The sequence below is a fragment of the Ochotona curzoniae genome, unplaced genomic scaffold (genome assembly GCF_017591425.1).
Source record: "Ochotona curzoniae isolate NIBS_2020 unplaced genomic scaffold, NIBS_Ocur_1.0 contig_899, whole genome shotgun sequence".
NCBI classification, from domain to species: Eukaryota; Metazoa; Chordata; class Mammalia; order Lagomorpha; family Ochotonidae; genus Ochotona; species Ochotona curzoniae.
In genome coordinates this window covers 47018-59259 of record NW_024466605.1, presented here as the reverse complement: position 1 = coordinate 59259, position 12242 = coordinate 47018, and the positions used below count along the sequence as shown (strand labels likewise).

General features: G+C 40.6%; 1 protein-coding gene across 1 annotated transcript in view; it reads right to left on the bottom strand.

The window, feature by feature from the left end:
• Positions 1-2101: 2101 nt before the first annotated feature.
• The window catches only part of LOC121165561 (A disintegrin and metallopeptidase domain 3-like), a 55591-nt gene continuing 45450 nt past the window's right edge, over positions 2102-12242 (bottom strand). Inside the window, 3 exon segments of the mRNA XM_040994234.1 lie at positions 2102-2311; positions 2889-2962; positions 5348-5459. Coding sequence (XP_040850168.1) covers positions 2102-2311; positions 2889-2962; positions 5348-5459 — 396 coding nt within the window.

The window sequence follows — 12242 nt, the reverse complement described above, 5'->3', positions numbered from 1 at the left end:
ACCTCTGGACCAATCCCGCACTGGCCATTATGGCCATTTGGGTATTAATTAAATCGGCAGCTATTTCTTTCTCTCCTTCTCTCTTTGTGACTCTGTATTTTAAATTTAAAATAAGCAAATATTAAAAAAAATATATATATATAAACCTGGAAGTGTTATTAAGGATTCCCACCTGGTCCTTGAGTTCACCCTCTCCTAATTCTTAGTACTTCCTACTGAAGTCCACACTGCCTGCCTTCTGCACTCTCATTTCTAGAAAACAAACAAACTAAAAAAAACTGACTTGAGGAAGATTCAGTGAACAATGAGATTCCATTCTCTGCCATGGTTCATGCCTTGTTCCCTCCTTGCCCTATCAGTGGCTGTACCGTTCCTGCTTCCAATGAGCAGAAAAGACTGGATTCCAAGTCCTGAGAGCCCTGTCTCCTTGGGGCTCCACCCTCATCCCTTATTCTCTTCCTTGGTCTTTAGCAGGCACCAAAGGAATCCATGTGCAAAGCAGAGGAATTCATTCCTGTCACCAGCCCCCAGACAGCCTGCAATGCCTGTTGCCTCACCAAAGACTGGGAGAGACATTGGGTTCAGATTCTAGGCAGTACCACACTGCACTCCCAAGCTCTGTGCATATTTGTTCCTCAGGAAGGTATTTAAGCTGGGATGTGGTCTGGTAAAGGAGTGCTTGAGAAGAGGATGTTCAGCAGATTAGGGGTGGGAGCAAGCAAGAGGGGATGAGAAGAGAGTGTCATGCTGAGTGTCAAATCATCCCCACTTCGGGGGATGTTTGACAACTTTAAAAGTTGTGAAAGTCAAACTCTGTTCACGCCCAAACTTGCATCTCTCAAATGACATTTTTATACCTAAGAAACTGACAGAAATGATTTGAATAAGCCAGGTCAATGAACACAGCAGCCCCCTATGTTAGTGATAAGGAACATGACGGAAAAGTTGTGGTAGAATCATCCCCAAATGGGTCTTTTCCAAACATCTTCACTGAGATATCATTCAGTTGCCTCACATTTCACCCATGCCAGGAAGACAGTTGAGGCTGCATTTAGTGTGGACACTAGTTAGGACTGCTGTAGCCTCTCCTGCAGCTTTGGTTAAAGTCTTGAACTGGTCCCAATTCCATCTTGGCGATAATATTCAAGAGGCTCAGCTGCTTCTTGTGATGCCAGCATTGTATATCAGACAGCCAATTTGAATACCAGCTGCCCTATTTACTGTGTCCACTTCCTGCTGATGAGCCATGTAGGAAGGCAGCAGAAATGATGGATCTCTGCCATTCTTGTGGGACAACTCAGTGGAGTTTGGACCCTGGTCTTACAGCATTGAAGAAGTGAAACAGCAGTTGTCTCTGCTGCTCCAAAAAATTATAAAACTTTAAGTGAAAATTTAAAATTAATAACTCAAATGATGTTTGGTATACTGACTGATATGTGCACCAATCAGTTCACTGAATTTAAATTTATCACCTCAGAAAGACTGCATCTTTATCTATAAACCCTTTCTCCTATCCATGCTTCTCTCTCTGATACCCTGCTACATTTCCATGTGCAGCTTTAAACAACTACCGTACTAATTTCATCACTAGAGATCAACAAATCTGCCCATTTCACACAAATAAATGATGTGTGATCTGCTACTGAGCTAACAATTTCAAGGTTTATCCACGGTGTAGCCAGGCCTGATTGCCTCTTACACTGAAGTTACTAATCAAATGGATATACCACGTTTTCTTCATTCATTCATAGTGGACGGACATTTGGAAATGGCCTGTTGGACCTTATTGTCCCTCCTCTCAACCAGAAATTTCTCACCTTTGTGATGGCAACTCTGCAGGTGGTCCTGGTCAAACTCCAGGTACAATGCTGTGCACCTACCTCAGTGAGAGAGGAGTTGGGGAGGGAGGATTATAGCAAGAAATCCTACCCAGGCAAGCCCAGCTTTGGTGGAGACTGAAGTGTGGATTGCCCAAAGGACACACAAGAACCTCAGCCTTCAGTTTACATTGGACAGAGGATGCACCTCCTGGAGATAGGACATGTCCTTGAGCAAGAGCACACTTAAATTAACCCTTGCAAGATGGAATTGATGGCAAGGACTATCTGGGAGCACTGAAGATGCCCTTCATCAGTACTGCTTTCACTGCCCATTCCAAAGCCTGTTTTAGATGGATGGAGGACATGTGAGTTATTATAGGTGCAGGAGAAGTTAGCATGGCCATGGGCATCTGAGAGTGGACAGCAGCTGACAATGGGGTTTTTCTTGTTGCAGCTTTAACAGCTTCCAGGGCAAAGCTGCGTATTTCGCACTGAAAGATTATGACAGAAGAAACAACAGATTCTGTTTTGCTCACTTCCAGTCACAGGGTTTATTTGTGTTGGTGAAATCGAAAGCGTAAAGCCACAACAAAGGAGACACAGACAGGACTTTTCATGCTTGAGTTGGGGAAGTTAGCCATGAGTCTCTATGCCATATCCTTTCTTCAGTCTGTGGCTTTTGATGTCCTTGCTCAGTTACTGGGAAGCAAACACAGAAATGGAATGATGTTCACTCTTCAATGTTTATAGAAATTTTCTTATTCAACCACATGTTTAATTAATACCCCCCCCAAGGCAACCCTTGCAGACATACACTATGTTAAAGTCAATACTTGACTTATTATCAAACAGGTTATTGGTAAATTCAAGGGGAGAGGAGCTAACATTCAATGTGATCAACAAAACAAAAGCAAGATATAGTGCTTATCTTAGTCTTTGTTTCAGGTCATGAAATTAACAAACACTGATATGAAGAATAATGGGAATAATTTTCCTAAGCTGGTGTATGGTTGAAAACCAGAAAGGTCTTCATGAGTTACATGGAGTAACATAATGCTTTTGACGTACCTTTGACTCTGAGACCCAGTGATGGTAACAATGCTGTCGTCTGCCACTGATCTGTATAAAGACAGCATTATGTTCTGGGTTAGGAAACATTAATGTTTAACCAATTCAACAAAAATTTTAAAAAAATCATCCTAACCAATCAATGAAAAAAAAATATCTCAATATTTCTACTTTCAGATATGTCTATTAAAATATTGATATTGATACTTTCAGTATTTCTATTTTCAGATAGATCTAAGCCTTTAAAAAATTAACTAAAATCAATATTTGCTAGCAATCAACTTTCTTGCTTGCCTAGAAAATGGGATGGAACATAGTATGTCCGATATGTTTTCCAAATTGAAGAGCTAATTTACATGCACACATTCAAATTTTTATATCACCACATGTTTAATAATAGTTCAATAAATTATCTTACCAAGATAGTTATCTGTATCAGAATAATTATCCATACCAGAATTCATTCTCACTGCTTAACACCCGTAATCAGGCAGGTGAATCTCTCAGCTACAAGTAGTTACATTTTGTGGTATTGTGTAACCCTCAGATTTGCTTTGGAACACTTCTGTATATCAGGTTTAATGTTGGAAAGGAGGATCACAAGTGCCTGATCCTGACTACAACTTCCTATTCACATGTGAGAACTCTGGCGGCTTGAATTCCTTACTCATGAATCTATCCAGTGCCTGCAGAGTGGTGGCCACACCCAAAGCACAGACATCTTATCTAAGCATTGGGTCGTGTCCAGGCCACTCTACTTTTGATTCAGCTCTCTGCTAATGCACTTGGGACAGCGGGGGAGGTGATGCATATGCCTGTGCCAAGGGACTTGTGTGGGAATCCAGGTGGACTTCTTGGCTCTTGAGTGGAATCTGGCCCAGTGAGGCTCTTCCGGCCACGTGGGCAGTGAACTAAGTAGATGGATGCTCCCTGTGTGTCTCTGTGTGTGTAATCCTGCCTCTCTCTCTCTGTGATCTACTTTTTAAATACATAAATCAATCGTTTAAAAGAATTCTATGCAGAGCTCTGGTTCTGTGTGCATGTGTGGGAAACCCTTACAGAGAAATATACTGTCTTTGGAGAATATGTGTTTGTAGACATAGGCTGTGGGTGGATATCCATATTTGGATTGAAAATTAAAATAGAAGTCGCTGGCATAAATGTGTTCAGCCAAATCAAGTCAGAGTGGTCATTTCACAAACACAATAATAGATGTTTTTTTTTTTTCAATCCTAAATACTGGTTCGTCATTTGACATTTTGTGACAAATGATCCATTATTTTGGTATTTTGTCAAAAGTATGACTTTTGTAACAACAGTTCTTATTCTGAAACAAGAGTATGACTTGATCCATTCCTGTTATCTGTCAATCAAGGTCCAAACTCATTTGGTTACATAGATACCTTTATTCATAATCCAGAATATCAACCTTAGTTGACTACATATAACTAGCTTTAAAAATGTTTAACTAATAAATATTAGTTGTATGTTGATAAACTGCGGTGTTGGTGGAAATTAGAATCATGAGTTTGTATCCTAATCCACATTCCTGGGAAACTGAAAGCCGTGCCCTGACTGTGTCTGTTCATCCCCTCAGCACAAGCCAATGTCACTGTAGTAACAGTGGTGTTGCCTAGAAATCCAACAGATCCTGCTGGAACCATTTGAGCCACAATGAATTCTCCTGGAGACTCCCTTAAGATTCCTGAGTCTTCGCAGCTTTTGCTGGGAACACCAAAGGTAGCCACATGCCTGAAATCTGAGACTTTCTTACTCAGAAAGTCTAAAAAGTAATCCATAAATCTTAGAGTCCCTGCTTGTAATATCTTGAATCATTTCCATTCTTCCGAGGACACATCCTGAAGCAAAATGTTTCCTTACCCTTCGGTTGAAGCTTCCGATCTGTTCTCAAACACATTTCTTTTTTTCCATCTTAAAACAATAATGCCAGTTATAGTGAGAAGAGGTAAAAAGATGTACAAACTGATCAAAAAGCCATTTTTTTGACGAGCTCTGTGTTGTGGTATAGTCCAGTGTTCATTTCTGCCTGAAAATATATAAGGATCCATAAACATCTGCAAATCATGTTCAGTTTACAATAATAATTTTAATCACAAGATTTGGGATTCAGCTATTATTTCTGCAAAACAGGTAAATATCAGTTCAAGTTTTTCCCACAGTCTGTGACAGTAGTCCAGATTGTATTTCATATTTGTGTCGGCAATTCAAAACAAGCTCTGCTCTGAGCATTGTGGCCATTTGGGAGGTGAAACAGTGGATGGGAGAGTCTGTGTCTCTCTTTCCCTTTGTAAATCTCCATTTCAAGTGAAAATAAGCGGATCTTTAAAAAATTTTAGATTTAAATGCATTAACATAAATGGACTTTTCCGTACCTTGATGGCACAATGAGCAGACCTCATAGATTCTGAGGCAGGCATAAGAATTGTGTAGACACTCACCTGCGAACCAGAATCCATCGTCTACACTTCCTCCTGGTGAGGTAGGAGATGGGTCACAAGAAGGAGGACTGAATCCTGGATCACACTGACAGTTAAGATTTGCATTGCAAACCTAAAACACAAGGAAAAAGCATGTGTGTGTGTGTGAGTGAGTGAGTCTGTGTATGACTTAAAAAATAAAGGCTTGATGGGCAATGTCAGTGACCAAAGTAGTATAACTTAATATAACATTGTAACAAATACTGAAAGTTTTCAAATCAAAGTGTAATATGATGAATGTGAATGCAGTTTCTTCTCAGATATCCTGAAAGTATTTTCTTAGCTGTCGTATTTACAAATAAAAGTAGACAGCATTCTTCAAATAATTGAAAAATTTTAGAGGTAATGAAACTAGGAGAAACCAAGATTGTGAATTAAAATTTCTAATAAATTGTGCCAAATTAAAAACATGGGCAATGCTCTTTCGCTTAGCAACCATGATGCTGATTGGCATGCATGCCTTCTATGCCAGAGTGGTCAAGATCCATATCTATCTCTAATTCCTGATTTTGTCTTCCTGCTGATTAAAGCCCTTGGAAGCAGGGGTGATGGCTCCTGCAGTTGGGGTCTCGCCACTCACGTTGAAGACCCACATTGCTTTCCAGGCTCTACCCTCCAGCTTGACTCAGCCCTTGCTGTGGTGGGTGTTCGAGGTGTGAATGAGTGCATAGGGATTAATCCATCCCAGTCTGTCTTCTTTTCTCTCTCTATTTCTCTCCCTGATTCTCAAATACAAAGATAAATAAGAAAAACTTGCAAAATATATGGATTGACAATGGTTACCTCCACATCTTAGAATAAACAGAGGACAGCAGTCTCCAGAATGAAGACTGAATAATCCAACACAGATCATTAGAATTCATAGGGAAGGCTAGAAAACATCTGTGAATGTGTTCATTGAGTAAATAAAAAGAATGGATTGTGGCAGCATAAAGAAGGCAGAAATAAGGGCACACAGAGACTAAGTAAAGGAGGAAAGAAATAGGAAAGAAACAAAATTCACAGGGCACGAGAGTGACTCAGTGAAATGTTGGTACAAGGGTACAAACCCATCACTATTTCCTGAAACACCATTTAAAGCATGAATCATCCATATAACAGAAGCCAAAGTTTCCAAGGTAAAACTGAATGCATGCTTCAGAATAGTTTGCAAAACCTCTATAACCAGGGAAATAATTTTCATATGATACACAAGGAGAATGGCAAAAGGCCAAAATGAACATATGGTCTTCAGAACCAGTTACTATCAGTTACTAACTAAAAAGCATTAGTAATTGTGCGTGTAAGGAGAGGCTTAAGGAACTGATAAACCGTTTTGGGAAAACTATGAAAAAAACCATGTCTTCTTACATGGTGTGGCTAAAGGTTGAAATAGTATCTGAGAGAGAATATGCAGGTGGAAATAATTTAGATGGCACCTGCGTTTAGCCCAATAGCTGTTTTTCCATTTTAAAATTCATTTAAAGGGGACTGATTGCATATATTTCATCTATACAAATTGAATGACATAATAATACTTCCCTCCCTTCCTCTCTTCCAATGTCCCTCCTCCTCCTTTCTTTCTTATGTTTCTTTAAAGTCATGTAATAATATACTTTCAAATAAGTTTTACTGGCGATAGTTAGAGAAATTGGGATAAATATACAACAATCTCTGTTATTTCATGGTTGGTAACAATTTAAACTGCATTTCAAAGGCTATTAGAAAAGGCCTTTCGTAAAAGATTCATATAGAGAAATGAACAGAAGCTCTCAAAAGACGAAGCAAATCCTTGTGGGTAGAAACTTCAAATCACATAAAATGATAAATTATATAAATGTGTATACGATAAATATATTGTATGGCTTATGATCTATATGTAAGAAAATACACTCAACTATAAACAGTAGGTATATGCTTAAGTGTATAGTACAGATGTAATCCTTTAATGTTCCAAAATGTAGTCCCTTAATGTATTATACTACTATCAAAATGCCTGTGTCACATTTTTGTACATATTTAATGGCGTTTACGTTTCACACACAGTATCAATTTGAGACATACGTGAATGATATGCTCACATAAAATAATTTACTTTCTTTGACAACAAATTTTCTAACAGAGACTTTTACATCAAATACTTTAAGCTTTTATTATTATCTTGAAAAGTGTGATGGACCAGCACTATAACCGCTGTACTAGAAGTAATTCAGGGTCAAGTATCGTAACATACAAGCTAAGACTGTTTGTGGCTCCAGCATCCATTACAGATGCCAGTTTGAGTCTCTGTTGCGCCACTTTATATCCAGCTCCCTACTAATGTGCTTGTTTGGGAAAGCAGTGTGAGGAGGCTTCCAGTACTTCTGCCCAAGACTCCAAAGAAGCTCCTAGCCACTCAATTTGGAATGGCCCAAATATGGCTATTTTGACCATTTGGTGAGTGAACCAGCAAGATGAAAGACCTCTCTCTCTCTGTCTCTCCTCCTTTCTAAATGCTTTTAAATAAAAAGAAACAAAATAAATATGTAATTAAAAATAATCTGAAGGTAACATACCCCGTGGTTTTGACATTTTGTTTCTGCATTACAATTTGGTCTATTTTGAATCAAGTCCATTTGTGTACAGCTTCCTCCTATACATATCTGTAAACACATTTAATTGAAAGATGTTAGAGACAATACTAAAAATTTCACAAATACTGAAATCCATAGTTGATGCAAGAATTTTCTACAAGAATTATGTATGCATTCAGAACTCATGAATTACTATTTCATCTCCCCAATTCAAAACCACAAATGGATCGTGGATTTATTACCAACACCAACATGATATGTGATTGCCTTGTGAAATATTAAGTTATTCCATTGAGATACTTTGTTCTCCTCAGGGGAGCAGAGCTGTTGTTGTAATGCTATAAAGAACAAGTTAGGAATTCACGTTGTGACATAGTGGGTGAAGTTGTCACCAGTTTGTTGGCATACCATATTGTTGCTGTCATGACCAGGCTGCTCTGCATCAAACCAGTTCCCAGTGGATGGCATGTGAATCACATTTGAAGATGTCCCAGGTTCATGGGCCCCTGCCAACCATGTGGAAACCCTTGGATGAACCTCCCAGTTCTTTACCTCAATGTGGCCTCACCCTAGACATTGCAGCTATCTGGAGACATGAAGCAGTGAGTGCTGTATTCTCTCTCTCTCATTCCCCTGTTTCTATATAACGGATTTTCAAATAAGCAAATACATCTTATTAGAAGATTAGTGCACAAGACATTTGTAATCACTAGCATTTCTATGAACAAATTTTTGCTATTCTATACCTGTGCCACATTTTATCCTTTTTTGCCACGTAATTCAATTTACATGTTTAAAATCATTGACAGAGGTTGCTTCCTCACACATCTAAGTGAATACTAGGATACATCAATACTGCTGTACTTTTAAAGTTTTCTCTAACTTAAATGATAATGCACTAGCTCTCCACCAAGGGTCTGCCCATGAAGACATGAATCTGACAACTATTTATGCAGCAGTATGTGTCTTATAAGTGCCGATGGGACAGGGGGAGTGTTAATCGCTGCATTGTCCTAATTACTTGGATACCATTATTATCAATAATCTCATCATGATTTTCCACAATGCGGTCTTGCAGGTATTGCAATTCCTCCCTCCTCTCCTTTTTCTCTGCCTATGATCTCCTCTCACCATTATCCCCATATTATCACAGTAGAACAGTCGTTTGGTAATAGCTACAACTTTAACATTCTGCTATTTATATCGTGGCACTGGTAGGTATAGGAAAAGCTAGGAAATCTAGTTTCACACTGTCAAAGTGTATTTACCTATTTCATTGGGACCCCTCCTTTTATTTGGGAGTAGAGATGTGTACTACAATGTGTATTTTCCGTATGCTAGCTACCAATATACAGCCCTTCTATAAGAATATATGTACATACTTGCTTGCCTATAATTGTATTTATTTTTGTATATGACATGAAGGTTGTTTTATGTCAGAGAATATATGATATTTGTTGTTTTGGGCCTAGCTTATTTCGTCAAACATGATGATTTCCAGTTGGGGCCATTTGGTTACCAACAGTGGAATTTTATTCTCTTTTATGGCTCCAAAGTATTCCATTGGGTAGATATACCACATTTCTTTATTCAGTCTTCTTTTGACTGCCATCTGGGTTGTTCCTATGCCTTCTTTATTGTGGGTTATGCTTCTTAAAATATAGGGCTGCAGGTAGCTTTCTTGTATGCAGATTATTCTTCCTTTGGATGTATTTGGAGGAGTTGGGATAGTTGAATTATGGTAGATTTAGTTATCTGAGTTACCTCCATTCTGATTTCCAGAGCAGCCACATGTCTACACTCCAGTCAACAGCTGCAGTATGTACCATTCTTCCCACATCCTTGTGAGCAGGTTTGTTATAGGATATCTGGATGCAAGCCATTCTTATGGAGTTAGCTAGAACTTTGATGAGGTCTTTATTTGCATTCCCCTGATACTTAGGAAGCCTGAGCGTTTTTTCTTTTTAAGATTTATTTATTTTTGTTGGAAAGGCAGATCATATTGTGGACACTAGAAGATTCAGAGAGAAACATCTTCCATTCACTGTTTCACTCCACAAATGGCTGCAAAAACCAGAGCTGAGTTGATGTGAAGCCTGAAGCCAGGAGCTTCTTCTGCGTATCCCATACAGGTGCAGGGCCACCAAGCTTTAGGCTATCCTCCACTGTTTTCCCAGGGCATAAGTAGGGAGGTGGATGGGAAATGGGACAGCTGGGACATGAACTGGTACCCCTATGGGACCCTGACATTTTCAATGTCAGGATTTAGCCACTGAGCCATTGCACCAGGCCCATGAACATTTTTGAATTTGTTCTTTTAAAAAGATCTACTCATTTCCTTTGCTCATTGCTGAATTAGTCAACTAATCTTTGATAACAGAACTGAAAATGATGCTGGGGAAATTGTTGGTCTCTTCGACAAATGATATAGGGAAAATTGGTTATCTGCTTGCAGAAGTAAAAACAACAACTCCATCTTTCACTGTATATAAAAAGCAGCTTTGAATGCATCAAGGACCTAAATCTGCATCCAGAAACCATGAAATAACTAGAGGAAAACACAAGAGATAGGAATAGGAAAACAACTTCTTAGAAAGCAGACTGCCAGCATATGCAGTCAAATCCAAAATAAGCTAATGGGAACACATCAAGCTCAGAAGCTTCTGAACATCAAAGGAAATGATCAACAAAGTGAACAGGCAGCCAGCAGAATGGGAGAAGATCTTTGCACATTCATTATTTAGATTTTTAGATAACTCAAATTTAGCAGAAAAAATGCCTGATTTCGTTTCCTTCTTTGAAATGACATTACCATGCATTTTGCGCCAGGGTGGTCTCAGTGGTTGCCTCCTTTTGCTTCAGGGTGCATACAGCAGCCTGCTCTTGTGGGCTTGGGGATGCAAGATTGCAAGGAAGAGTTGGGGATGGTGCTGGTGGGAGTGTGTGGGGACCTGGGGACTCATGTCCAGACAAGCGGAGGGACACTGGGGATTTTCCACGTGTATGGTCCCAGGTGGACTAGAGGCAGAGAGTCATAGATTAGCATGGAAGCCTGGTGTGCTGGTGGACCAGGCTTGTAGAACTTTGAATGGCCTGGATGTTGTGTATGTTAAGAGTTGTATACCAAGAGCTTGGAACCCTCGTGGGTGGGCAGAGCACCAGTCTAGCACAACACTTGAGCAAAAGACTGGGTTTCAGAAGGCTGGGCTGAGGATCCCATATGTTCCCAAGCACATGGGCTATGAGTTCACCAGATAAAGCGGTGTGTGGGATTGAGAACGACTGAAGAAGTATGTTGCAGGTGCAGGGACAGGTCACATCAGGCTTGGCCATGATACTCACCAGCATGCGAAAAGAGTTAAGTCTGGGGGCAAATTCTGTGGGGTATATGTGGGTCCACTCTTGTGGAACTGAAATTTGCACTGGTTTGCTTAAGACCTGGTGGTAGTGAAGGGCTGAACTAGGCATGGCCATGGAATCCTGCACATTCCTGCATACTGGGGATGGGATCAGGCTGGGCTGGACCAGGGTATAGCACCTGCAGCGACACCCAAGACTATAGAGTTGGATGGGCTGCAACATTCATGAGCTCATACAAAGGCTGGGATGGAGGGGCAGACTATGCTGAGTAAGGGCTAGCACCTGCCAAAGTATGTGAAATCTGTAACTGGGAGTTGACCTGATTGGGGAACATGGGAAACTCCTCTGGTGAGATGTATGTAGCTCCTGCTGGCAAGCATTTGATTCAGGCCTGGGTATTGGTCAAGCTGGACAAGGAAGTTCCACTGGTCAGCAAGTCTGTGGGTTTGTTATGCAGTGGGGTGGCCAGGGCAGGGTTGGGCCAACCTTAGCCCACTGGCATGAGCAGGAGCCAGGGGAAGTATGGGTCCTGCCAGGTGAGGCTGACATTCCCCTATTTGTATGAGTCAGGGATGGGAGTAGACTGGGCAGGGCTAGGCTGCAACACCTGCCAGCAAGAGTTGGGACTGGAGGCAGACCAGAACAAACCCAGACTGCAGCATCATATAACAAAGGCCAAGATGGGGAAAGGGTGGGCTATGCCAACATGGGTCAGAAAAACAACCGGCACACACAAGATCTGTGGCCAGGAACAGGCCTGGTTGGAGAGCTAAGGGGATACCCCAACTGGATTGTGGCTCCCACTGGTGAGTGCAAGAGCAAGAATGGGGGTGGGTGAATGATCTGGGCTGGACAAGACTGCAGTGTCCCTCAGCATGGATGTGGACTGGGTCTTGAGTGTGCCAGACTGGGCTAGATGCCCACACCTATGGTGCTCATGACAG